Raw genomic sequence first — 25,720 nt, 5'->3', positions numbered from 1 at the left:
TGGATTGATTACAGTGATGATGAAGGCATCTGAAGAATAAATTTAATTTCTAACAGATATACTTGTTTGCATGTAAACATAGCTCATGAAGCGAGTGTGTTTTAGTCTTTTATAAAATGTATGCCCATGGACCAATTATATGGTGTTATCGTCGTTTTGGAGAATGACAGCCACTGGTTGCATTACTGGTTATGAAAAGCACTGTAGTATTCCATGAAAGAAAGAAAGAAAACCAATACCTTTTATTTAACAACATGACAAAGTTTTCATTTCGGATGAACTACTCTTTTCGACATAACATCTTTATATGTGAATAGGATGTGATGTGGGTTGGTAGAAAATGGGACTTGAAAATGTGTGAAGCATGGTGTTTTGTGGGCGAAAGTGACAGAGATGAATGATGTACAGAGGGACACAGACCGGTTTAACACCCCCCCCCCCCTACAATCTCCGGTTAGCCTCTCTGTAGTGGCTCACTCACAGACTAACAAAGGAACCTGTGAAATCAGCCCTCGCACTTGCAGTGGATCACCTTTTCTATTTTGCAGGGTGTGGATCCCTGGGGACACTTCATCTCCTTTTTCCTTTTGTCAAGTTATGCAATAAGAATTGTAAGTTATTAACCGTGAAATATATTAAATGTACCATTTTCATGTATGTTAATTTTATTTATATAATTTTATTTGTATTTTTATTGATTATTTATATTATGGATAATCTTTGAATTTAAAATATTGCAGTAAATCCTTAATGTATTTTACTTTCATTTTAGTTTCCCAATAGTAATAACACTGTATCTTATTTGGATAGAATTAACATTCTACAAAGTAAATGATCAAATAGATGATAATATATTCTACTAACCCTATTTCCAACAGTGTATTTAAAGGGATAGATCACCCAAAATGAAAATTACCCCATTACAATCTTCCTTACGTTGTTTTAAACTTTTATGAGTTTCTTTCTTCTGTTGAACAATTGTTGAAGAATACTAATTGGTGGCAACCATCAACTTCCATATAATAGGAGGGAAATAACTATGGAAGTCAATAGGTCCCAGCTACCGGCATTTTTAAAAATACCTTGTTTTGTGACCAACAAAAGAAAGAAATTCTGATATTACACACACATTGTCAAATTATTGAATACACAAACACAGTTTCAAAATTGATTGATTCATGTATGACCCTCAGTGTGTGTAAAATTGATGTATGGACTTGGTGTGAGGTGCAAAGTTAGTAAAATATTTATTCATTCAGTCATTTTCCATTGGCTCAGTCCCTTATTTATCAGGGATTGCCACAGCGGAAAAAAACGCCAACTTATCCAGCATATATTTTATACAGGGGATGCCCTACCAGCCGCAACCCAGTACTGGGAAACACCCCAATATTTTCACATTTACACACTCACTCATACTCTGCGGTCAATGTAGTTCATCCAATTCACCTATGGCACTACTCCCACACTGAAAAAAATTATTCAAAGATGATTCCTTGCATTTAGTCAATTTTTTTGCGTTAAGTGGTTGTAAACAATTTATTTGGGCATTGCTCAATTTAATTTGTTTGTTTAAATTCAACACAAATAAATTGTTTGCAACAGTTTTGCATGCAACATTTTTTCAGTGCAGAGGAAGCCCACACCAACACGGGGAGAACATGCAAACTCCACACAGAAATGCCTATTGGTCCAGCCGGGACTCGAACCAGCGACCTTCTTGCTGTGAGGTGACAGTGCTAACCACTGAGCCACCATGCACAAAATAATTCTATTTAATTGAAAGGTCCCTCGAAGCGCTGTGAAATATGCATTTTTATTCGATGTTTGACGTAATCTCAACCTAAACAGGAAGAGAGGGTTGAACATAGTGTAGCTCCTCCCCTTTTTAAAAAACAGCCAATAGCATTTTGTTTCATCACCGCCCTGCCAGTGAGAGTGGTTGAGCTCAAGCACATCAAATGAAAAGCAAATGAGAAGCGTCTTGAAGGGGGCAGGGCTTGTCAGATACTAGAGAGCATTTGATTGGTTATAATGTGATGAGAAACTGTAGTATAAGGTGATGTGAATAAAACTGTTGATCCACTGCAACTACTAGCATGTTATTATCAGTTTTATATCTTCTAAATGTGAATTTTGTCACTGTTTTTGGGCACGCTAACTTATAGGTATGCTAAAACGAATAATACTGATACTAACATCGAAAAAACTTTATTTTAATTTCATGGGACCTTAAAGATTTTGAAAATGATATCCTCATAACAATGTTTGGCAATACTGAATGTTACAAATTCTATATTGTATAAATTATGATGTGGCTTTACTTAAACTTTTTTTTTTCAGGATTACATTTGGAACACTGCATGTAGGAAGTGAGATATATCATCAACAGAAGTGTGAGTACTGAATAATGTCTTTATTTTTGTGATGGAGATGAGCTTTTCAACAAGGTTTCTATGGTTACAAATCACACCTAGGTAAAAAAAAAGGCTAAAACGAAAAGAACAGTGGTGCACTTTTATTTTTTCACATCTACCTCTTTGTCTGTTTGCTCTTTTAAAAATCCATGGCGAATAGAGTTCATTTGTATATACAGTTGAAGGCAAAATTATTAGCCCTCCTGTGAATTTGTAATTATTTTTCAAATTGAGTAAGGACATTTTTGCAGTATCTTCTATAATATTTTTTTTCTGCAGAAAGTCTAGATTCTTTTAGTTTGGCTGGAACAAAATGCAAATAAAAAAAAAACAAGCACATTTTTAATTTCAATATTATTAGCCCACTTAAAGGGAAGATATACACAAAAATGAAAATGTACTTACTATTTACTCTTCCTCAAGTGGTTTCAAACCTTTATAAGTTTCTTTCTTCTATTGAACAGTAAAGACGGTATTTTGAAATAAATTGAAAACCTGTAACCATTGACTTGCATAGTAGGAAAAACATATACAATGCAAGTCAATGGCTACAGGAACGTTCTTCAAAATATATTATTTTGTGTTCAACAGAATAAAGTCCAACAGGTTTGGAACTAGTGTAGAAAAGGGCGAGTAAAGGATGACAGAATTTTCCTTTTGGGGTGAACTACCCTTTTAAAAAATATCCTTTTTATTGCCTGCAGAACAAACTACTGTTGCCTAATGACTATTTTCCTTCCAACACTAGTTGCAAAATAACAAGTAAAATACTATGTACTGTCATCATGGTGAAGACTTAAGAAATTAATAACTAGAAACAATTTATTAAAAGTAGTATGTTTAAAAACGTGCATAGAAAAACCTTCTTTCTTTTAAAATATTTTCAAAAGAGTTCACCTGCCTATTAAAAGCCATTTCCATTGTCTGATGTTCTCTGTAAACTCTGATGGGAGTTCTTGGGAATTTTATAGTGACAGAGAAAAAATTAACCTGGACAAAACAGTATTACATTACTTTAGTAAGACGGCACACCCATCGATATCAGTGTCCTGTTCTATAATCTCTGCTCTTGATCAGTCTCTGTGGGCTTGATTAAAACCCACCCACAGCAAATAAGAACTAAAGTTTGTGTTTGCCACACAGGTTGTATTGTCCAATGGGCATTATGGAGCGCACTTGCAAAGGGAAGACAAAAAAAAGCTAATTTTACAGTGTCTATTCAGGCTTAGTGCAAATAATACACCTTGTTGGCAGAAGCTATTTTTATTCTGTCTGCACATCACATGTCTGATCGACACAGACAACATTATATATAGATACACTTCTGAAAATCTCTTTTTGTTGTAGGTCGAAAGGCGCCTGGCAAAAATGTTTTACATAGTGTTAAAAGAACCCATTGTTAACAGCATCTTGGTAAATTCAAAATAGAATGCATTTGTATTTACATTTTTGTAGTCGGTTGTTTGTTTGTTTTTCCTCCATAAACATTTGGGATGAACCGATACCACTTTTTACAAACCGGTACGAGTATGAGTACTTTAATTTGTGTACTAGCCGATACCGAGCACCGATTCCGATACTTCTTAGATTTGGTTTCAATGAAAGTGCATTTAATTTTTTGCCTGTAGCAAGGATGAACACAAAAATCTTTAACAGAAGGCTGTTCCAAGCCAAAAATATACACACATTGTTGATAACACTGAAAATCGATAGACCTCATTGATTACAGATTTGGACATTTAAAGGATAAGTTATCCTTGTGTTGACATGCATCCATGACTTCACACATTACATAATCAAATGAGATTGCATATTGGGACACATAAAACCCCGTAATGCGCAGTTCTTCGTTATATTCAAGAGTCCTGCCGTTAATTTGCAGATCAGGTCATCAAAAAGTAGGCTACATGATGTTTAACTACGGTTGGGAGGCACTTGGATTTATTTAGCCTGTACTCTACTATATAATAGTTTAGTTTTATTAGGGATCGATTAGACCGATCAGGTTTTTAGCCCTCGAGTCCGAGTCTAAGTCACTTGATTTTGAGTATCTACCGATACAAAAAACCCGATCTGATACTTCTATAATACATAAAGGATTTGTAGAGACATGGGAGCTATGGAAGAACTCCATAGGTCTGTTGTGAATGAAACATGGGTTACATCTTATCAGAACAAGTAGTTGGTCAGAAGTCACCTTTTAAATGGCTGGCAGAGCTTTTTCAGAGAAATAGTGGAGAGACAGCATTTCAATTTGAGGTTCTACGTTTGTTTTTTGAGGTGTCTTATCAGGTTTGTAGCTTTCCAGCTCTTGCAATGCCAAGTTTACATATTTCACAATGTTGGCAATGGCAATGTTGGCAAAGGCAATGTTGTCGTCATCAACTTTATAATACCTCCAGAGCGCAGACATACTGGCATTTTCCGATTCAAGCTGCTTCCGTGTTCTACTTTGACAGCATTTAACAAATAGCATCTCTGCAACAAAGTGATATCATGCAGCAAGGGTTGCTGTTTCTGTGTGAAGTCAAGAAAGAGGTCTAACTCTGTGCCACCGCATAACTATAGATGTGTTAAAAAATAATCAGAATATATACATACATAGTCGAGTCCTGATCGGGAGTTAACGTCCGATTCCGATTGAGTCTGAAACCTCGTGATTGGGCCAGATTTCCGATCACATGATTGGATCTGAAATACCTAGTTTTCTTTAAATATAATGTTCCATTCCATTTTATATTTAAAGTTTATATATAAAATGTGCGCGACATTGTTTCGCTGTGATCATTATGCAAGGATCATATTGCATATTTGGTTTAATTTTTAGTGGCCTATAGAGTTGTTAATAAAGTATTTTATAAACGGATTGTTTATAATGTCTAAGCTATTAATATATATGACATTAATAATTACATTAAGACATTGAAGTCAGGTTGGACAACAAATCACATCTGCGTAGTAAAATACTGTTGAGTGGTATCGGTGCGTGGTTTCATGTACGATATGAGTATGAGTATTTTAATCAAGTATGAACAACCCGATACTGATATCGGTATAGTTGCATCCCCCATATAAAAATACAATGGTAAAAGTTATATAGTTTTTTATACTATATTTTTATACTTCAGTACCGCTTAAGTGCACTTAAACAAGTATACTAAATACCACATTTTAATTAGTTTTATTGGTATAATTCTTATAAATAGGTTGAAATGCTATAAAAAATAGTCAAATCTATGTAGACTATATATGTACAGTATAAGTAAAACACTTCAGTATGTGGTTTTCTATTCCCAATTGGAGCAGGGTGCGAAGAACTGGAAAGAATACATGCGTACACTTAAAAACAGGGTTCTTATGCATGGTAATTGCTAAATGTGGCTCAAAAGTAAAAAAAAAAAAATTACCTGGTGACATACATTACCATCAACATAGCATAATCAGAAAGATATCAACATAGTTGCACTACATTGTAAATTAATTATTTATAATAACAAAGAAGGTCAATACATTAGATCTTATTTATATATTTTAATGTATATCTTATATTTTAATTCATAAGTGTAAGGGGGTCCAACAAGGCATTGTACTTGGGGCCCTCTGAATTCTTAATCTGGGCTTTTTGCCAAAGCCACAGCATCTGCGTGACAGCAAGTGGCGTTAAACGAAGGAAATGTGTCATATGAAATGCAATACACTGTGTAATATTTCTCTCAAAGAAGTGAAGGCTCCCCTATTCTTGTGTCTTTTTGTGCACACGCTCACAGTCATGCCGCTGCTCATATAGCTCTTGTTGCTGTAGTAATGAACCCTTTACTAATGGTAATGACAGCCTAGCAATTTTCACAGCTCTCTACACTAAAGAAGTCCTCTGAGATTGTGAGCACTCTCAATGTGTAGAGCCTGTTGGTAATGTCACACTGTGGGAGTTGTTTCCAATTATGTCTGTGAGTTCCTGTGGTTATACTCCAACACTATTAACCTTCATGTAAAAATTTTGCGTGGTGTTGTATTTTTAATGCATCTTTTGTTTAAACATTTAAAGGGATAGTTCACACAAAAATGAACTTTCTGTCATCATTTACAAACTTCTCACTTGAGTTTCTTTCTTCCGTTGAACACAAAAGAGGATATTTTGATAAATGTTGCTCGGAAAAAAAGTTTGAACCCACATGAGGAAGAATAAATTAGGTAAATTTAACAATGTCTTCTTGTCATAAAAATGTTATGAACACTAGATGGCAGCATTCTGCTTAACTGAAATAGAGCACAACAATTTATCTTAATAATAGTAATGATAATAATAATAACAACACAAACAAATGATGATTTTATTTCACCCTCTTTTATTTAGATTCTTTTGAAATTCATAGAAACAGATTAAAAAAACAACAACAATCATCTCCAGAGGCATATCAGTCAGGTAGAATGCATGTAACCTACGCTAAATTTGTGTATGTGTGCAAACCAGTGTGGGTGTAGCATATACTTTTTTTCACTCATTCTTCCCACTGGCTTTGACATCTTCAAAGGGCCTTGTGCCAATACTGCTTCACAGCAATCACATTTGGACTCAATATAATAGTGGAGGTGTTGTACAAACAAAATAAAATGATGTAAGCCTGAGTGGATCCGTATGAAGGCAGAGGTATGTGAACAACTTTGCACTGAATGTTCAAATCCAGCAGTTTTGACAAGTCAAGGAGGACAAATAAGAGATCATATTAGACATGACCATTTAAGCTTCATTTATAAAATGAAGATTGTTCCAGGTTCATGATATTTCTCTTACAGGGCACACACTTTCAAGTACAGTCGAATACAGATAACTGAAACATTTCACCCACAAAAAAACCACACTGCTGATTCCTACAATATGAAGACTATCAAGATAGGTGGATATACTGAATCATTTTAATTAAAGGGATCATTTCCCCACCCTTCACTTGATCGAAACCTATTTATATATATTCTGAAATATGCTGTTTGCTGGCACCCATTGCTTACCCATTGATTTAAAAAAAAAATTCTACTATGGAAGTTGATGGGTGCTAGCAATAGATATATACTGTACACTAGATATCGCATACAGACCCTGAGCATGCATCAATAGCGCTGCCACATTTGTACAGTGCTTCCAGGACAAATGTCATTCAACCGCACTAGTCAAGACTAAGGCCAATCTGAAGAAGCTGGACTTTTACGCTGTGTACGGGTGTAGTATCGAGCAAACAAAGAAAACAAAGCATAAAGGCATAACATTTCATAGGTAAGATTTCGTTTTTTACGTTTTTTGTATGTTACAAACTTTTGTGCTAAACAAGTCATGTTATTGATGATAATACAGTCACTTACTGCACTGACCATGAGGAAAAGTAGCACCAACTCGCACTAAATTCTAGGCTTATGCTAGTTTTGTTGAATAAAATCAGCAAACAATGTAAATGAAATATGACAAAAACCAAGCAGGCACACACCATCATAAGATGTTAATATTAGGTTAGATTTAGGTCATGATGTCAGGGGACCAAAATTCAATGTCTAGCCAGCGTCTAAGGACAACGTTATTTTGACGTCCAATAACGAAGTCAAATTACATTGATATTTGGTTGATTTTAGGTTGTGTTGGAAAGTGACCAAAATTCAACATCTGATAAATGTCATAGTGATAATGTCCACACGACGTCAAGGTGTTACATGATTAGACGTTGATATTTGGTTGATTTTAGGTTGAACATTGGACATTGAGGTCGGCCTGACTTTGGGTTCTGCTGTCAACCCGATTTTTATTTCCAATCAAAATCGAACATCCCCATGACATTGGGGTACAACGTCAATATGACGTCATGTTGACATCGTGTGCCTGCACGGAAGAAACTGCTGTACCAGAAACGTGTATTATTGTTGGCTAAGTTCACGAACGTCACAAAGTTTTTGAAGTAACCTCAATGTGCATACTGTCCACCATAAATTATTAAATATTACCAATGTTATACCATTTAGATAAAAAAGGTGGATATGCACATTGAGATGCAGGGATATCGATGGTTCACACGAGTCGTTCATAACGGAGATTTATTCACAAACGACTCACTCCCTCCATTAGAATTAGAAGTGAAAGAAAGAGAGGAGGTGTGTTTCAGGACATGGATTAGATCAAATTTAACAGGGAGGGAGGATAATACATTTCTATGCACACAAACAGACTCTTGGCAATGCCTGTGCGATCACTTATCCATCGATGTAGAAAAGTGATGTAAAATTACAATTTTCGTAATTTTAAAAAAATATTTGCGTACTGACCAAAGGGAAAACTCCCAATCATAGATATATGTATAAATGTGTATATATCCATGTGTATATGTCCCTCCACTACACCTTGGTCCCACATTCATTTCAAAGGAGCGCTACCCTGTACTAAAATGGCGGCTCTATTGATGCATTCCTTCCAATAGACAACAACAGCATAGGCGACATTCAATGTAAATATCTATGGGTGCTAGCAACCAACATTTTTCAAAATATCTTCAACAGAAGAGAAAGCAACTCATAAAGGTTGAAGCCACATGGGGCAGAGTAAATGGTAAGGTAAATTTTTGGGTGAACTGTCGCTTTAAATATTGAGGCTTTATAAGATATTCTTGAAAAAACAAATGTTCTTATTTCATTAGCAAGCTTAATATTTTGTGTGCTTCAAACACGAAAATAAAAATAAAAATCAGATTTATTCTTTGAAAACAAACTTTAATACCTTATCAGTTTTGCTTCTTGTGCAAATTTAACTTCAAGAAAGCTTAGATAAACAAATATATGAATTAAGTATAATTGATTTGGGCCTGTCAGAATAGTGCTGAACAAACAGCATGCATTTATGTATTTCAGTGCTTTTCAGAAATCACCAAGAGGCCTATTTACAGCACTGTTCTGAGATCAGACAGTCAGAGCAGCTTTTGGGTTGCTGATCTGAGGTCACTCAGAGATCTTAGAAGACTTTAATTAAATTGTTGAGAAAATCTTTCAGAGCACTATCCTTAGATTAGTCTGAGAGAGTATTGAGTACTGGCTACTGCACTGAGATCAGTAAGATCAGCCGTGAGAGGCTTTAGCACGGTAAATATATATAGGCTGATTTAATTAACCATATAGGTGTGGGAATATCTCCAGATGATTGCGGGCTGAAGTGCTACTTAGGAGGAGAATGGAGTAGGTGAGGGCTAGTGGTCAAATAGATGGGCAATGATCAAAAACTATTTTGCAGATGCCAGATTATGATTGCTAATGTGTCTGATCATGTGTACGTCTTTCCACCTTTCTTGGTCTTTATATTTGTGTATATATAATCAGCACCAATTTACAAGCTGCTAAAGACATCTCAAATATATCACGTCATAAAACCATACACTGGGTCTCCTTTTCTGCACAGATACTGTTAAAGTACTGCACAAAGTCTGTTTAAACTCTTGACTGATTTGACATCAGTTGCTTTTGGCATAGAGGAGAATTTGAAAAGTAGATTTGATCGCCAGATGCTCCTTTCCCATGCTCTAGTTTTGCCCCAGTTCTCTTTATCTCTCTCTCTCTCTCTCTTTTTTACAGAGGGCAAAGGAGGGTGAAAACGAAGGGACTCTGGCTCATGCATATTGATGAAGAGCATTGTCTGTGACAAGGTGATTTTCAGCATTTTTAGAGACAAACAGAAAAAGCAAGGAGAAGCAGGCATGAATCCTTCAAAGAATATACTCTCCGCTGTGATCACATTGGTGATGCTCTAATTGAAATAAAACATACACTATGCAACTAAATTGTGACCATGAATTACCCTGGAAGAATTTCACATCATATCAACCTGTCAGCAGAGGCTTGCTGCTTCTGTGTATCTCTACAGCACATCCCCACCCCCTTCTGTCCTTCACTTTCTACCAACCAATTTTTCTCTCTCTTCTTACATTCTTTTTAAAAAGACCAGTCATATATGTCTCTAACACATTGGTCATTGTTGGGGAGGTGGCTTTCAGTTTGAAAAGATAATATCACTATAACCCACAAATATACAGTTACCAAACCTTTTGGAGGAGGTGACACTGGGTGTATTAAAGTCATGGCTATCAGCAGGTACAAATATGGCTGCTTGGCCCCCGAAATTATTGGTATGGTTCTTGGGGCATCAGAAACATTATACGTCTCTATCTACGCCTTGTCAGAGCAATAGCTTGTTACAGTATCTGCTTTACTGCTGCTGTAATACTGCAGACCAGAGGATCCCCCCTCTGTGATTATCTGCAACTGCGCAGCAGTGTGGTTCATCTGGCCTTCCTCGCTCTCATCTGAGCTGCAGCAAAACCTGCATAGGGCTTTTGCCATCACAATGATACATCTCAGCATCAGTTACTCAATCTTTAACTTGTCAACTGCTTTTATGATCAAACAAAAGCCTTGTTTAAAATGTAGGCTTGTACCTGTTTTGTTTAAGTACACTTGTAAGGTACTTAAAAGTCATCTTTGCCCCTAAACTTTAAAGCCCAGCTTTCTCAGGACTCTTTCCATCGCCCCCTGGGGGTGTTTTGGCTTTTCTATTCTTGTACATCCTTATCTGCCTCCCTTTTAGACATGCCATGCGGTTAGACAGTGGTAATCTGATCAACCACACGAGTGCTGTCCACCATCTCCACACACTCAATTTCTTCCCTGTTTTCTGCAGCATTCTTTCTTTCCCGCCTTTTTTTCTTGGAGGGAGGCAGGAAAGTGAGCAGGACTGGGAGAATGGCCAAACAGTGGAAGGCTGTGATTATGGCGGTGAGAAAGAGGCACCTAAAGAGCGTACGGGTGAGGTTTGAGGGCACGGCTGCAAGAGGAAGCAGAGCTGCCCCATAACACAAGTAACTCTGCAGGGCAGGGACCCCATGTTGCTCCAGAGCCAGTTTCACCCAGCGTGTTCGAGTGGATTCACGGCCTAGAGCAAACGCTGATACAAGTGGAGCACTGGAGTCCACGGCATAGTTCACCCCGTAGATCAAACACAGTACTGAGACGCAGTCCAACTCTACCCGCCATAGAGTCATGAAACCAACCAGTCCAAACTCAACAGAGGCTACTGTCACAGTCAACCAAGCATTCACCAGTGGGTCAGCTGCCAAGAAGGTGGAAAAGAAAAGCAGAAAGAGAGCAGCGATGCAAGAGTTCTTCAGTGGTGCTCCAACTGATGAGGCATAGCGGTCCATATACACAAAGGATGGATTGAAGATGATGAATTTTACCCTGGAGGTCAGGGACAGTTTCCTCAGTGTGTCAAGTAGGATAGACATCTCCTCTCGTTTGTTTTCAGTTGTTTTAGCAACGAGAAACATACGCGAGGCCACCACGTCAAATTCCCCATCCGAACGTTTGGCAAAGATGATATCATCTGTGAAATGCACGTATCGGGCTTGGCGCAGAAATCCAGAGCGCAGGCGCTCTGTGAAGTTGCTGCGGGACAGGCTAGTAGTGATGTTCAGCCCATGAAGATAGTTGAGGTAACTCTCGAACCAGGAAATGCGTTCAAAACCTTTAATGTACTCTAGTAGGTCCTCTTGCACACTGGTGTTCCAGTACTCAATGGACTCATAGATGTAGAAGCCAATCACTGGGCTGTAACTGCTGAAATACCGCTGTTGGGCACGAGTATATGCTATAGTGCTTGTTTCTGTGGCAACCACATTACTAAGATCTGACCCTTCGCTGACCTGAAGGTAGCCCATGAGGGCAAAGGAAACATAGACTAAGTAGAAAAGAACCACGAATGGTTTGACATAGGTATTGGTGATCCAGTCACAGTAGTACCGCTTCATAAAGGCTACCAGCAGGTGGCTTTCATAAGCACACAGCGGTCCTGCTTCTGTGGCCTCCTCGTTGTAATGTGTGTACATAAGGAAGCGGTACCATGCTGGCTTCTGCTGCAGCAACTCGGGCTTTGGTACACGCCTGCAAAACAAACTGTGACGGTAGTTGTTTTCCAGGTATCCAGCAAACACCAGGTTGGAGCCATAGAAGGTGAGGATGTAGAGGTAGTTGAAGAGGACTGAGATACAGGCGTTCCGACAGAAGAGACGCACAGCTTCAATGTTTGTGAATGGACTGGCCCCGATGCCAAAGGTGACTACATGCAGGGCCGTGCTAGCTGTGAAGGGCAGCATACAGTCAGAAAACACAGCAGCAACTCGCTCTTTCACATGCTGGTCCTCGCGGGTCCGTCGCCAAGACGACAGCATCTCAAATGTGCCAAACAAGCCATGACCTACAAGAGATGAAGAGAGAAAATATGTCTTTCAGTGATTTATAAAGATTAAACGAAAACGTGAACTGGTCTAAGCATAGCTTAGAATGATTTTGGCAGGCAACTCTTTCAAGTGACATAAATGGCTGCTGGAAAAAGAGGAGACATAAATAATTGAACAAAACAGTGACAAGACAGTCATTCTGCAGCTGCACCGCAACAATGGATGTGATAGAAAAACAGATGCTCTCTTTTCCTTCTGACACTGCTTTTTTATTCGTTTAATGTACGACAATTAAATGAATGGTATACAATGCATTAATTGCACATTGATTAATTAAATCTGATTCTTGTCAGCCAATACATTCCTGCTAGAGACTATAGAAAAGCACTTTTCCTAATATACAGCTCATGAGAATCAGCAATGCAATTTACTAGAAAATCCATCAAAATAAAGAAAGTATTCAGTCTTGAAAGCCAGGCAAAAAAAAGCCTCTTAGCCATCACCACCTTTATTTAAAGAGCGCAGTCTAACTATAGCCCACTCTCTCCTCCTCCATCTTCTCAGCTGATGAATTTGCAACTAAATAAATCTCAGTCACACTCACACACGATAGCCACATGTCATGTAAAATTGATCTGATGAAAGGAGAAAGCCTTCCGGATGTAAGGAAGGCTGACAGCCCCTGTAGCCTTGGGACCTCATAGAAGCACAGAAGCCCAAGACATTAGGCAAACTGGGTCAGCCTACTTTTAGGAGTTGACATAAAGGAAGCCAGGGTCCTAGAACTAAACATAAAGTCAGGATCTAAATGAAGCTCTGCAACATATATTTGGTCATGTTTAACTCATGCATTCACCTTATGCTGGTAATTTTTTCAGATTGAGTGTATTTTCCTCTCTAGGTTTTTGCATCACTCGCTCGTGCAGGCGGAGTGAGCAGATGGCTCTTACCTACAGAGTTGCCACGGCATCAATGACTCATCATTCATGACGGAGGTTCCCTCAGTCAGATAACACCAGTACTGCCTCTTACGCAGACTTGGGATGTGTGCCCGACTCAATATCTAGCAGAGTCACCAAACAGCACTGACCTGAGGTTGCCGCCTCCCCAACTGGATAAAAGTGTTGGGATTTTTCTGCAGAGCTAAATGTCTCAAATTAAACTAATGGAGCGGTAAGAGAGGAGTGTTGCTAAACAGAACAATCAAGAGTAAACAAAGTGAGAGAGTAACTATAATTTCTATTCTCGCCTGTTCTCTCCTACTTTCTCTGCCACAGTTCTTTTTCTCTTTATTAAAAGAGTAGACTATTTCACTTATACTTATCTCTAAAATAGAGTTCCAGTGTGACTCAAACCAAATCTCACCCAGCAGGCACATGAAGTTAACATGTGGGGGACGTTGCATTTTGTTTGGAAATGAAAATCGAGCTGACGTCAGAACCCAACGTCAGTCCGACGTCAATGTCCAATGTCGGACAAACGTTACTTTCCAATGCAACCTAAAAACAATAAAATATCAATGTCTAATGATGTTACAGCTTGACGTTAGGTAGACATTACTACTATGATGTCTATCGGATGTTAGATTTTAGTTGCCATACCCTATCAATAAGACCCAATTCCAATTCTACCCCTTAGCCCCTTACCAATTCTTTTTAGCTTGAAGGCGTAGGGGTAAGGGGAAGGGATAGATACCCCTTTGAACAAAGATTTTTCAGGACCACACTCGAAACCAAGGGGTAAGAAAATTTCCCAGAATACACCAGCCACAATGGCAGGATAGTTGCAAAACACAAGAAGTAAGGACATCCACAAATTAGTATTTTTTTGTCATTATTCCGAATTTTTACAACAAACAAGCATGTTTTAATACATTCATAACGGCGTTCGTGTTTTACGTCATGCTTTTAAAAAAAACACTAAAATTATCTAAAAAAATAATGTTAAGGATCTGTAATCCTTAATAATAACTACTGTATAGCAGTTCCACAATATTCTGACACTCAATGACACTCGAATACCCTGTCAGAAAAGTCTAGTGGCTGGGAATGGGCTTTTTTACAGTGTCTGGTGTAATGTTAATGTTGTTTTTGGTGTGTTTACATAGATGAATATGGCCACTGTGTATATGCACAGTATAGTTACGATCTTTTTGCCACATTAGATCGTTATGATAACATGATATATGCCTTCAGTGATTTCATGTAGATAAATACCAAAAAAGAACACAATTTGAATAACTACAGCAGTCGCGATCGTCTGATCTCATATGAAGTAAGAGATCGTGATGACATCTGATGACGTGTGCAGGTGCTGTAGTGTATTGTAGTGTTCTATTTCTTAGGGGTAAATTTTGAAGCCCTTCCCCTTCACACTCGGTTTTAAGGGCTAAGGGGAAGGGGTAGGGGTACAAAAATGCAATTGGGATTAGACGACATTTAAATATTTGACGACAGTATGACATTGGTTTAAGATGTAGGCTTGACGTTGGATTTTGGTCACTTTCCAACACAACCTAAAAGCAACAAAATATCAGAATTTAATGATGTTACAGCTTGACGTTGAGTGGACAATACCACCAGGGCTTGACATTAACACCCGCCAGCCCACCAAATGCGGGTAGATTTCAGCTGTGGCGGGTTAGACAGACACCCCCATTAGCCACTTTGGCTGGTTGAAAATTTTTTTTAAGTTGCCAGTGCTGCCTCGTCTCTGAAGATTAGAATTTTAGTTTAAGGCTGTTTGTTAATATGCGTGCAAATGTGATCATGTGAAAAAAAGGCACGATTGATGACTGTTCACGTGAGCAAAAGAAAGCAGGTGAATACCGAATGAAGAGACGTTGTGAGTGAGGCACAGCTGATATAAAGCACACGAGTGCTTAAAAGCTCATGTTTCCTTGTGCGAAACAACCGTGCCTGGAAACACAACTGGTGAGATCATTTCTCTTTGAAATAGATCGGGAAAAAGCGGTGCTCGTGCACCCACAATCCTGCTGCTTTCAACAGATCTCCAGATTTTTTGTATGCAGCAGCTGTTGCCGCTTTTGCTTTTACCATTCTTTGAACAGATTATTGATCATCATTTCACTATCACACACAGAATGTTTTTCAGCTGCTTTCTTTTGCTTGCAGTTATTTTTGTTAATATGGTTTAATTATCATCCTTTACAATAATATTGCTTTAATAGGAGATTAACTCTTCATTTATCTATAGTTACCTAATGATCTAGGACCTTTAGCCTGGACAAACTACTGTGTATATTTTTAGATAAATGAGATTTTTTTTAAATGTCAATTCTTTTTTAAGAACATTTTTGTTGAATAAAAAGTGTATGGCTACAGCTATAGTTAGCTTGTTTGACACATTTTTTTTATTTGTGGCAAGGAAATAATTAGTTTAATGTGACCAGAGAAAAAATGGTAAATTCTTAGTGTTGAGCCCTAAAACGTCATGCGAAATAATTTTTAAACAAAGATAAGGAGGCATGTGGACATAACACATACTTTAAATCAAGTAATTTTAGCATTCCAAAGTCAAATTTATGCATATACAATATATTGTCCCAACAACAAAATTGTGGCTAGTGAAAATGGCGAGTGGCTAGTAATGTTGGAAAACTACTAGCCACAATGTCTGGTGATCAAAAATGTTCATGTCAAGCCCTGGTTACCATTATGATGTCTATCAGACGTTAGATTTTAGTTGCCATACCTGACGAATAAATGTTAGTATTTGATGACAGTATGACATTGGTTTAAGATCTTGGCTCGATGTTGGATTTTGGTCACTTTCCAACACAACCTAAAATCAACAAAATTGCAACGTCATTTCACGTCATTATTAAACGTCAAAATAACGTCCTTAGATGCTGACAACCTAAATCTAACCTAATATTAACGTCTTATGACATTGTGTGTCTGCTGGGCAGTATGCACATCCTTTATCAGACGAACATCTCCACCCATCTCCCAAGACACAGCACAGTCTCTTTCTCTTTATAAACATGACATTAATCATAGCAATTATGTCCTATGATATCTCCTCCTCCTATCTTTCCATTATCATCAGAGGACTGTCAGATGGTCTCAGTTGACAGCTAATATCCTTGTAATGGAATTTGTTTTAAATAAAAGGCCAGTGGCTTACAGAGATAAGGCTTATTGTTTTGTCTGACATCCGTCATGTCGTACATATTGCTTGGTGCTCTTCTCTGAACCTCATTCAACCCAGTAGGAGCAACATGCAATGACATTTACATGCAGCGACACTGGGTGGCTCTAGCAAGTTCTGCTTTATTCTAAGAAAATCCTCTGCAGGAGAGCTTTGCTGTCACTCTTGCGACGCAATTGGAAACTAGCAGGGAGAATTTAGAGGTAGCTGACATAGAGAGGCACAATTGTCGTGGTAAAGATTGAACTGTAGTGTTATAAGAAGGACAGCAATGTCACTGTTCTCAAGATAGAAATACAATAGTAATTTTGTGGAGTGGGTGGCATGGGGGTCAGTCTAAACGCATTGTCTCTCAGCCCTCTTGTCTTCAAGCCTTTCTTTTCCATTTTTTTTTTTGCTTCTCATTTCTCTGTCTTGCGCTCCAGCCTGTTATTTTCACAACAGAAGCCTCCTCCCACACGTGGCACTAATTGCTGTGTGTAAGAGATGGCCAACAGGAGCGAGCTAGATGGATGTGATCTGTCAGGATGCATGCATGTGTGTTGGTAATTAGTTGCAAGAAATCTGCTTGTGTAAATCTGTTCCACAGGGACACAGCTGATTCACCAAAATGGCTAATGGACAAAAGAAGGAGTTGGAATTCCTCTAAAGGCTGTCTTTTGGGCTCTGTTAGGAGTTTCTTTGATGTGGAGCAGTTCATTTTTAATGATACACCTTGACAAAGGGCAACTCAGAGCTTCACGGTCAGCCAAACGCTGTACTCGTTTAACCTGACAGGCTGTAAAACTACAAGCAGTCAGAGTATGGAGGATCAAAAGAATGCAATGAATATGCAAAAGGCGATGGTGACTAGTTATTCAAGAGAAAAGAGCACATTGGCAGGATGCATATACACTTCCATTGATAAATTTGGGGTTAAAGTGTTTTGTCTTTTGAAAGAAACATATGCTTTCCTTCCTTTCAAGAGTTCACATTTACATAATGCTCAACTATGATCGCAGGTTTGGCATGCTGTCCCGGGAGAGAACCCTGAGCTCGGAGATAGATGAGCACAAGCTTCCCGTCTGGTCAGTGAGCATTAAGAGGGATACGAGATCAGGTATTTCTCGAGAGCCCCTCAGTTTCTATTTTGTCTATACTTTGGTTAATATGGTAGTTCTAAATGATTCAGTATGCGTTAAGAACTTGTGACTGTTATTACAATTCACTTATGTACATGTTTTTAGACTGTGGGAGGAAAACGGAGTACCCGGGGAAAACACATGCGAATAGGGGAGAACATGCAAAAACTCCGCGCAGAGAGTACTGACTGGCTCAATTAAAACTTGAACCATTGGTCCAGCCACTGAGCCACTGTGTTACCCGATCATAGAAATGAGGAGGAGGTAGAAGGATGGGAAGGGGAGTTTGGGGGGGGGCTGTGCAGGGGGTTTCCAAAATGAAGGCAGGGAATGAAATTTAGGCAGGATATTTATAGTAGTTTTGTAATGATCTGATAGACTAGCTACAGATTAGCGATGAGGATCAGCTTTAGTCGATCATATCACATGCTCCTCTCGAAATTATGCTGTGGTCACACTAGAGTTCTACTGTACGGCGCTGCGAAAATTGGCAGGATTAAACAAAATTATTAAACATTTAAAAAAAACAAGTGGTTGGTCCATGTTTTAAATTCTTGTCCAAAGAGGTCATGTTTTGATCTTCGATTGGTCTCACGCAATCATGTGATGTGATTTAGCAGGTCAGAGTTCACCAAGCTTGAACTTTCCAACGCAGCGAACTGCGAAACTTGCCGCACGACCTTGCGTTTCTGGTCTGACTCATTTGTGTGCGTATGAAAGGAAGTCTATGGGGAGAAAAGTGCAGTGTGACCACAGCTTTAGTTTGTGAAACTTTACTTCTGAAGAAAGTGATAAAGACTTTCTATTTGTAACAAAAATTATGTTCAAGCATTCTAATTATCAGACAAAACACAAAGAATATTAAGCAGCACTCAGTTTTTGATCAAATATGCATAAGAGGCTTCGATCACAAACATTAAAACCACAAACTTTTGAAAGGCAGTGGTCATTTTTGCATAATCCAAGACAGAAGAGTATAATCTCACCTAACATGACAAAAGGGATCCCCAGGTACGTTGAATTGTATTTCCCTCCAGTGAGGTTTAAGATGCCAGCAGAGGTAAGTGTGGCAAGGCTGACGGTCACCAGAGCCAGCAGACCCAGCCAGGGCTTTGTACGCACACAGTCTCGCATTGAACAGCACAGCATGGCCAGAGAGAGACACACAGCCAGGCTAAAGAGCAGCGGCCGCTCTGATACCCGACTGGTTCTTTGAAAGTCCCTCTGAAGGGAAGAGGAGGTGAAGGGGTATAAACTAAGCTCCGGATGAGCCTTTCCAAAGTTCTCCAACTCCCTGCAGAAAAGCAGCTCCCAGCTGGCCGCAACCACTTCATTCAATGGGCTGACCGCCTGCAGGTAGTATGTGAGTTGAAGGGCTCGAGCAGAACGCACCCCGTCTCTCCCTCCGCCTGCCAGGACTCCGCCCAGTTGGTGACCAATATAGGCCTCCCGTCCATCTTTGAGCTTGGTGATGGGATAACGCAGAGGAGGTACTGAATGGTTGAATGCCCGAGCCGATCTCATCTCTTCCAGAACCCGCAGGATGTCGTCCACAATGCAGCTCTTGCTCTCATCCAGCAGACAGAGGTGGGCAAATGTGTAGTTGAATCCCAGCATAGGAACCTGGATCTGAGTGATAGTGTTGTGAAGCTTGGGGTGGAAAAAAAGAGGCACAGAAAATATTTATTTCACTAAGGTAGATTCAAACTAAATTGATGTTTATTAATCAATGAACAGATTTAAATGACACTATTTAATTGTTTGGAGTTTTTTAAGAAACCTTTAAGAGCATTTCATTGGTCAGGAATAGAAGGATTAGTCAGAATATTGCATTCATTAATTCACTTTGGCTTAGCTCCTTTATTCATCAGGGGTCGCCATGGTGGAATGAACCGCCAACTTATCCAGCATATGCTATACACAGCGGATGCCCTTCCAGCTGCAACCCAGTGCTGGGAAACATCCATACACACTCATTCACACACACCAATTTAGTTTATTCAATTCACCTATAGTGCATGTCTTTGGACTGTGGAGGAAACCGAAGCACCTGGAGGAAACCCATGTGAACACAGGGAAAACATGCAAACTCTACACAGAAATGCCAGCAGGGACTCGAACCAGAGACCTTCTTGCTGTGAGGTGACAGTGCTAACCACTGAGCCACCATGTTGCCCCAGTTAGAATATTTTGAATAATACCACTGTTTTTAATTAAAGGTTTTAAATAGTATTCCTTCACAAAAAGAAAAAAAACATGAGCTTTACATGTGAAAACATGTTTAACTCACATGTGGGTATAGTTTTGGATCATTTTCATGTGCTTAAAATATGTGACAATGTAGGCTGTACAGCACATGATGAAAATGTTCTAAATCCATGTTTTACGTGGGTTTTTAATTTGTTTTTTTCTGTAGGGTATTTTTCATTTTATGTAATGCAGACATGCTGATTTGGAGCTCAAAATGTCTTTTTACTATCAGTGCTGAAACAGTTATGCTGATTAACCAAAAAATCAAAGCAGAAATTTGTGAATTTTGATCAATTGAATGCATCCTTGCTTAATTTCTTTTATAACAAGTTCTGAAATGTGTTTAGGATATTATGGCACTGGCCTGTAGCGAGCCAATTGAAAGGGTTTTTTCTCAAAAGTGTTCCTTTTTCAAGTTGTTTGCTTCATTTTCTATTAAATTATGTGGTTCAATTACTGCCTTTCACTGATATTTTAAGCACTAATATTTGCTAGATTAGCTTATCGGATGGTGATTATAACCACTTTTTTTGATGCAACAAAAAATTTCCTACATTACCATACTATTTTACTACAAAGTGTTTATTTACAAATGTGCATTTAAACTGTACCAAAGACTAAAGAATTCACAGGACGTGTCACTATAGTTTTAAATGGGGTAAAAGTGTAATGGTCAATATAATGAATAAAACCCCGCCTACTAGTATAGGAGCCAATCATCGATCACTATATGGCGAATAAAGCGCGCCTTCTAGTACAGGAGTCAGTCATTGATCGCTATAGACTGATGGTACTCTGGGAGAGGGGCTTAGACCAGATGTGAGTTTCTGCAGATTTTGTATGATTTGCACATTTAGAAATTAAACTAAAGAGACAGTTGTTGTTTAACTTTATTGGTGATAAGATACCTAATATGAAATTCAATTGTAAGCTTGGCAAGCAGTTTTGGAGAATTTGATGTTTCCCCATTGAAACAGAATGCCCGAGAGGTGTTTCAAAAATGACCGCAGAGTGAAATGGCTTGCCTTAAAGGGACTTTGGTAATGGCAAAGAGCATAGAATCACCAAGAGGCGACACTCTAGTGCGATTTGGGAAACAACCACTAGATGGTGCAGCGGCCATTTTAGAATGAAAATGCCAAATTATAAGTCTGTTAGAAGTCTGTAAAATAAACTATTAAAAGTGTTGATGATTGTGACAGTAAGTGTTGTATTGTCATCTTTTAGGCTGTATCTCAGCTTTAATGCGCTTTTCAAATAAATAAATAAAAAACAAAGCAGCTTCTTGCCATCGCAACAGCAATAAGATCCAATGGACAGCCGATCACTTTCACTCCAAAATGGCGGAATTCGGGGCTGTTGCTGGGCGCTGCTGTTGCAATGGAACGTTCTATTGAGTGTCGCCTCTTGGTCATTTTAAGCTCTTTGGCAGATTTTGTGTGATTTGGACATTTAGAAATTAAACTAAAGACACAGTTGTTGTATTGGTGATTCCTAATATAAGGTTCAGTTATAGGCTTGGCAAGCAGTTTTGCAGAATTTGATGTTTCCTCAGTCAAAAAAAAGGAGTTGACTATGTTATTACAGTTCTATAAATAATGTAATGAGATAAAAATTTTAGATTAAACATTTTGAACAAAAAAATGTAGAAAAAAATGCTTATTTTAAAAATACAAATAATCATCCATCCAAAAAACAAAAACAATTAGGAATCTGTTCAAACTTGTTTTAAATTAAAAACTGTAGCCTATAGACCCCCAAACTTTTTCTTATGAAGATCTAAAAACCAAATTTGATTGAGGGTGATAGGCCGAAAGTAAATATACCAAACTCTATTACATTAAAGTTGCCATGAGTAATTTCATAATATATTTAATATTAAAAAATGACTAGAAAACATTGCTTTATATTAACTAATGTAGTATATATATATATATATATATATATATATATATATATATATATATATATATATATATATATATATATATATATATATATATATATATATATTTAATTGTACAATGGACTTATTACAGTAGTCAAGCTGCACCTGTTATTGCCTTGATTTGCTCGCCAATGTCTTCTGCGTTGTCCTGTATCTGATGAGTGTCAATATTTATATTTTTACAAATTTGATTAAGTTACAACATTTCATTTCAGTTTGCTTTTTTGTAGCTCAGGAATAATAAAACAAACAAACAAACAAACAAACAAAAAATGTTACATTAAATTAGAAATGACTATCTCTGTAAAAGACCCTAGCCCTGCCCATCATTCTCACTCTCTTCTCAGATGAGATGGTGAGCCAAATAACAGGTTATCATGGGCCAACTTTGACCCGTGAACCCTAGTTTGGGCATCTCTGCTATAGACAAATTACTAACTGTCCAGCTCATTTACTCAGTTACAACTTGTCCATTTAAGTAATTACATTTTTAATTTGTCTTAAAGCCTTCTTCTATTGGATATTTTCACAATTTATGATGGCATACTGTCAAAAATGGGGCAAATGAGCAGTCAAATTCTGGACTTTGTAAGTGTGTGTGGGTGGGAAGGGAGGTTACTTGTTTAGTTTACTTCCTGCTTTAAATCACTGCAAGACAAATGCAATATAAAAGGAAAACTTTTAAAACTTTCTTCCACACCACCCTTGTGAGAGGAGGATTGATTGTCCTCTGAGGTCAGTCTCTCTGCGTTGTTAATGTCAGACTGATTAGACCGTGTCAGACTCGGATCACCGGGGGAGGTTGCCTCCTCCAATGCTCCTTCGGTCTCCTCGAGCAGCTAAGAAATGTCAGACACACACCAATCAGACCTTAATTGCTCAAGCTTGATAATTAACCCTCAGTTGGAGACTAAAGCATGACATCTGCATGCCCACAAGCTCTGACCTATGTGGATGTTCTTTAAGCAAAGGAAACAATAGGCTTAAAAAAGTATTGTGTATATATATATATATATATATATATATATATATATAAAGAGAGGGTCGCTGGTTCTAGTCCCTTCTGTGTCAGTTGGCGTTTCTGTGTGAAGTTTGCATGTTCTCCCCGTGTTGGCTTGGGTTTCCTCCGGGTACTCAGGTTTCCCCCACAGGTTCAAAGACATGTGCTATAGGTGAATTAGGTAAGATAAATTGTCTGTAGTGTATGCGTGTGTGAATGAGTGTGTATGGGTGTTTCCCAATGATGGGTTGCAGCTGGAAGGGCATCCGCTGCACAAAACATATGCTGGATAAGTTGGCGGTTTATTCTGCTGTGGCGACCCCTGATGCATAAAGGGACTAAGCCTAAAAGAAAATGAATGAATGATACACTTTATGGTATATAGGCTTTTCACATTGCAGTTGACTCTATTAAACCTCTTTCCCAAAGGTGGTCTATTGCTGTGATACAGTGAACCTGTTGTTTTATGGTGCAGAAAGAATATAAAAGAGGTTCTATTTCTGGAAAATACAATGCAATGTGAATATTAAAAAGATGTGCTTACTGCCCACAGCTTGGGCTTAGTTCGATTAGCTTAGGAAAATTGAAATGAATGTTTGACTTAGAAAGAGAGTCTAAATGCACATAAAGCGAATACTTTGCATTTAGTAATAAAGTGTCTACGCTTGCAAAATGTCAATCTGAAATGTGAAGCCAAGATTTTGCATAAAAAGAGGTGAGGCGCTTGTTTGCTTTTTGCCTGCAGTTATTATTTCTTGGAAGTACAGTTTTAGCAGAAGTTGCCAGCAACATATTTCATGTTGGTGGTGTCTGGGGGAGTTAATTTTGAAGCTGGATGGGGAAGCTGTTTTACAGGATGATAAAGTAGGCCACAAGCTGAAATATTTTCATTGCATGAAGTATTTCTAATATATATATATATATTTAAATGTATATACAATATCCGTTGAGACAGCTTTCCTTGAAATCCACTTATTCCATATAGAACACACAAATATTGTAAATCAAATAAAAACTAAAACTATACATAAAAAATATGCAAATGGGGTTTATTTTGCATTTTAAATATTGAGAAATCTAGCACTTGAGAGGATTCAGCCTTTTCACTATGATGATGACATCAAACTGAAGTTACTGTCGGAAAGAAACTGTCCATGTTTACACTTGACATTGTGGACAAAAATAAACAAATATTTTGTTAATTGCAATGAATTTTTTTAATAGGAGCGTAAACAGCAAATCATCTAATAATGTCAAAAGGTTCTGAACCATTTTTGTAATGAGTTATACTTTTGATGGCATAAGTGTTTAAGCATAACCTAAATCTGTCAAAAAATAAAATACAATTTATATTAAAAACACTTTTAAAATACTGTTCACAAGATCCAGTGACTTCTGTAAAGAAAAAAAAAACTTTAAAGAACAATGAATGACTTCAATATTACATAACACACACGCGCACGCACGCACGCACGCACGCACGCACACACACACACACACACACACACACACACACACACACACACATCTGACAGACTTGGAAAAACTAAATACAAAACATAATACTGAAATAGCAAAAAACTAAATGTATAGTGCCTCTGAACCTGCCGCAAAGTAGCTAAATGACCAAAATATTGATTCATGGAGTTCTGACAACGTTTTAAGTCCGTTCTTGTAAATCAAAGCATTTTTGTTTCTCACCTTTAAGACTGAGTTGACGTGATGAGGGTCTAACACGCTCCCCCTGCGCGAAGTTACGATGACCCGGCCATATCTCCCGGGTGTTTGCAGGTCCGAGTAAAGCGTATGTTTGGACCGGTTGACTGGGAACAAACTATCCACCAAGTTCCCCTCGATCTTCGCCAGGCTGTGTTTGGGGGCTAACAGGTACTCCACGTTTTCCTCAATGCGGTATCTGCTGAAGCTCGCGCCCAGCAGGATTGAGATCAGCACGGGCGCTGAGGCGAAAAACACCGGGTGATTGGCGACGAAGTGGCCCAGTTTGTGGAATGACGTCCTGAGCCCTTCGTGCAACACTTGTCGCAACATCCTAGAATGCAGCAACAGCGCAAGGGCGATGAACCAACATCAGCAACAGAAATCCAGAGCATCAGTGTTCAACCCACGCAGCTGGATCACTGAAAGGATGAAGCGTTGCGCTGAATCTCATCAGGTCCTGCTAGGTCAGAGACACTTGGTTAGTAGCCTACTGTATTCACTTCAAAGGAAACAAAGTCAGAATGAAATTACACTGGACAGCTTTGGGTGTTTTTGTGCATTTGCAATGCCATAGTGCAAAATATTCAAAGACTTTTCAAAGGGCACGACTTTTTTCTTTTTGTCAGTAGGCTAATTATGGGGCGCAGTCAGCGCAAGCCAAAGAGTCAGCCTAGGTTACAGCTGGCTAACCTTTAAATAAAAGACATTTTAATCTAAACGCTAAAATAGTGTATGACATGTAAATCGATAATGAAGTGATAAATCTTGAAGCTGTTATGATTAATGATCCCGCAGCGAGCACCAAAACGTTGCTATGGTTATTTTCGGACGACCGTGAT

General features: G+C 38.3%; 1 protein-coding gene across 1 annotated transcript; it reads right to left on the bottom strand.

The window, feature by feature from the left end:
• Positions 1–9,272: 9,272 nt before the first annotated feature.
• Positions 9,273–25,273, bottom strand: ptchd1 (patched domain containing 1). Its single transcript, XM_056450740.1, has 3 exons — positions 24,864–25,273; positions 18,951–19,614; positions 9,273–12,687 (listed from the first exon to the last, which is right to left on the bottom strand). Exons 1-3 carry the CDS (start codon positions 25,209–25,211, stop codon positions 11,036–11,038), a joined length of 2,664 nt encoding a protein of 887 aa, XP_056306715.1. The 5' UTR covers positions 25,212–25,273; the 3' UTR covers positions 9,273–11,035.
• Between the last annotated feature and the right edge of the window lie 447 nt (positions 25,274–25,720).

The sequence above is a fragment of the Danio aesculapii genome, chromosome 24, assembly GCF_903798145.1.
Source record: "Danio aesculapii chromosome 24, fDanAes4.1, whole genome shotgun sequence".
Taxonomy (NCBI): Eukaryota; Metazoa; Chordata; class Actinopteri; order Cypriniformes; family Danionidae; genus Danio; species Danio aesculapii.
Note: the sequence above shows the minus strand (reverse complement) of the source record. Positions and strands in the feature narration are given on the sequence as shown.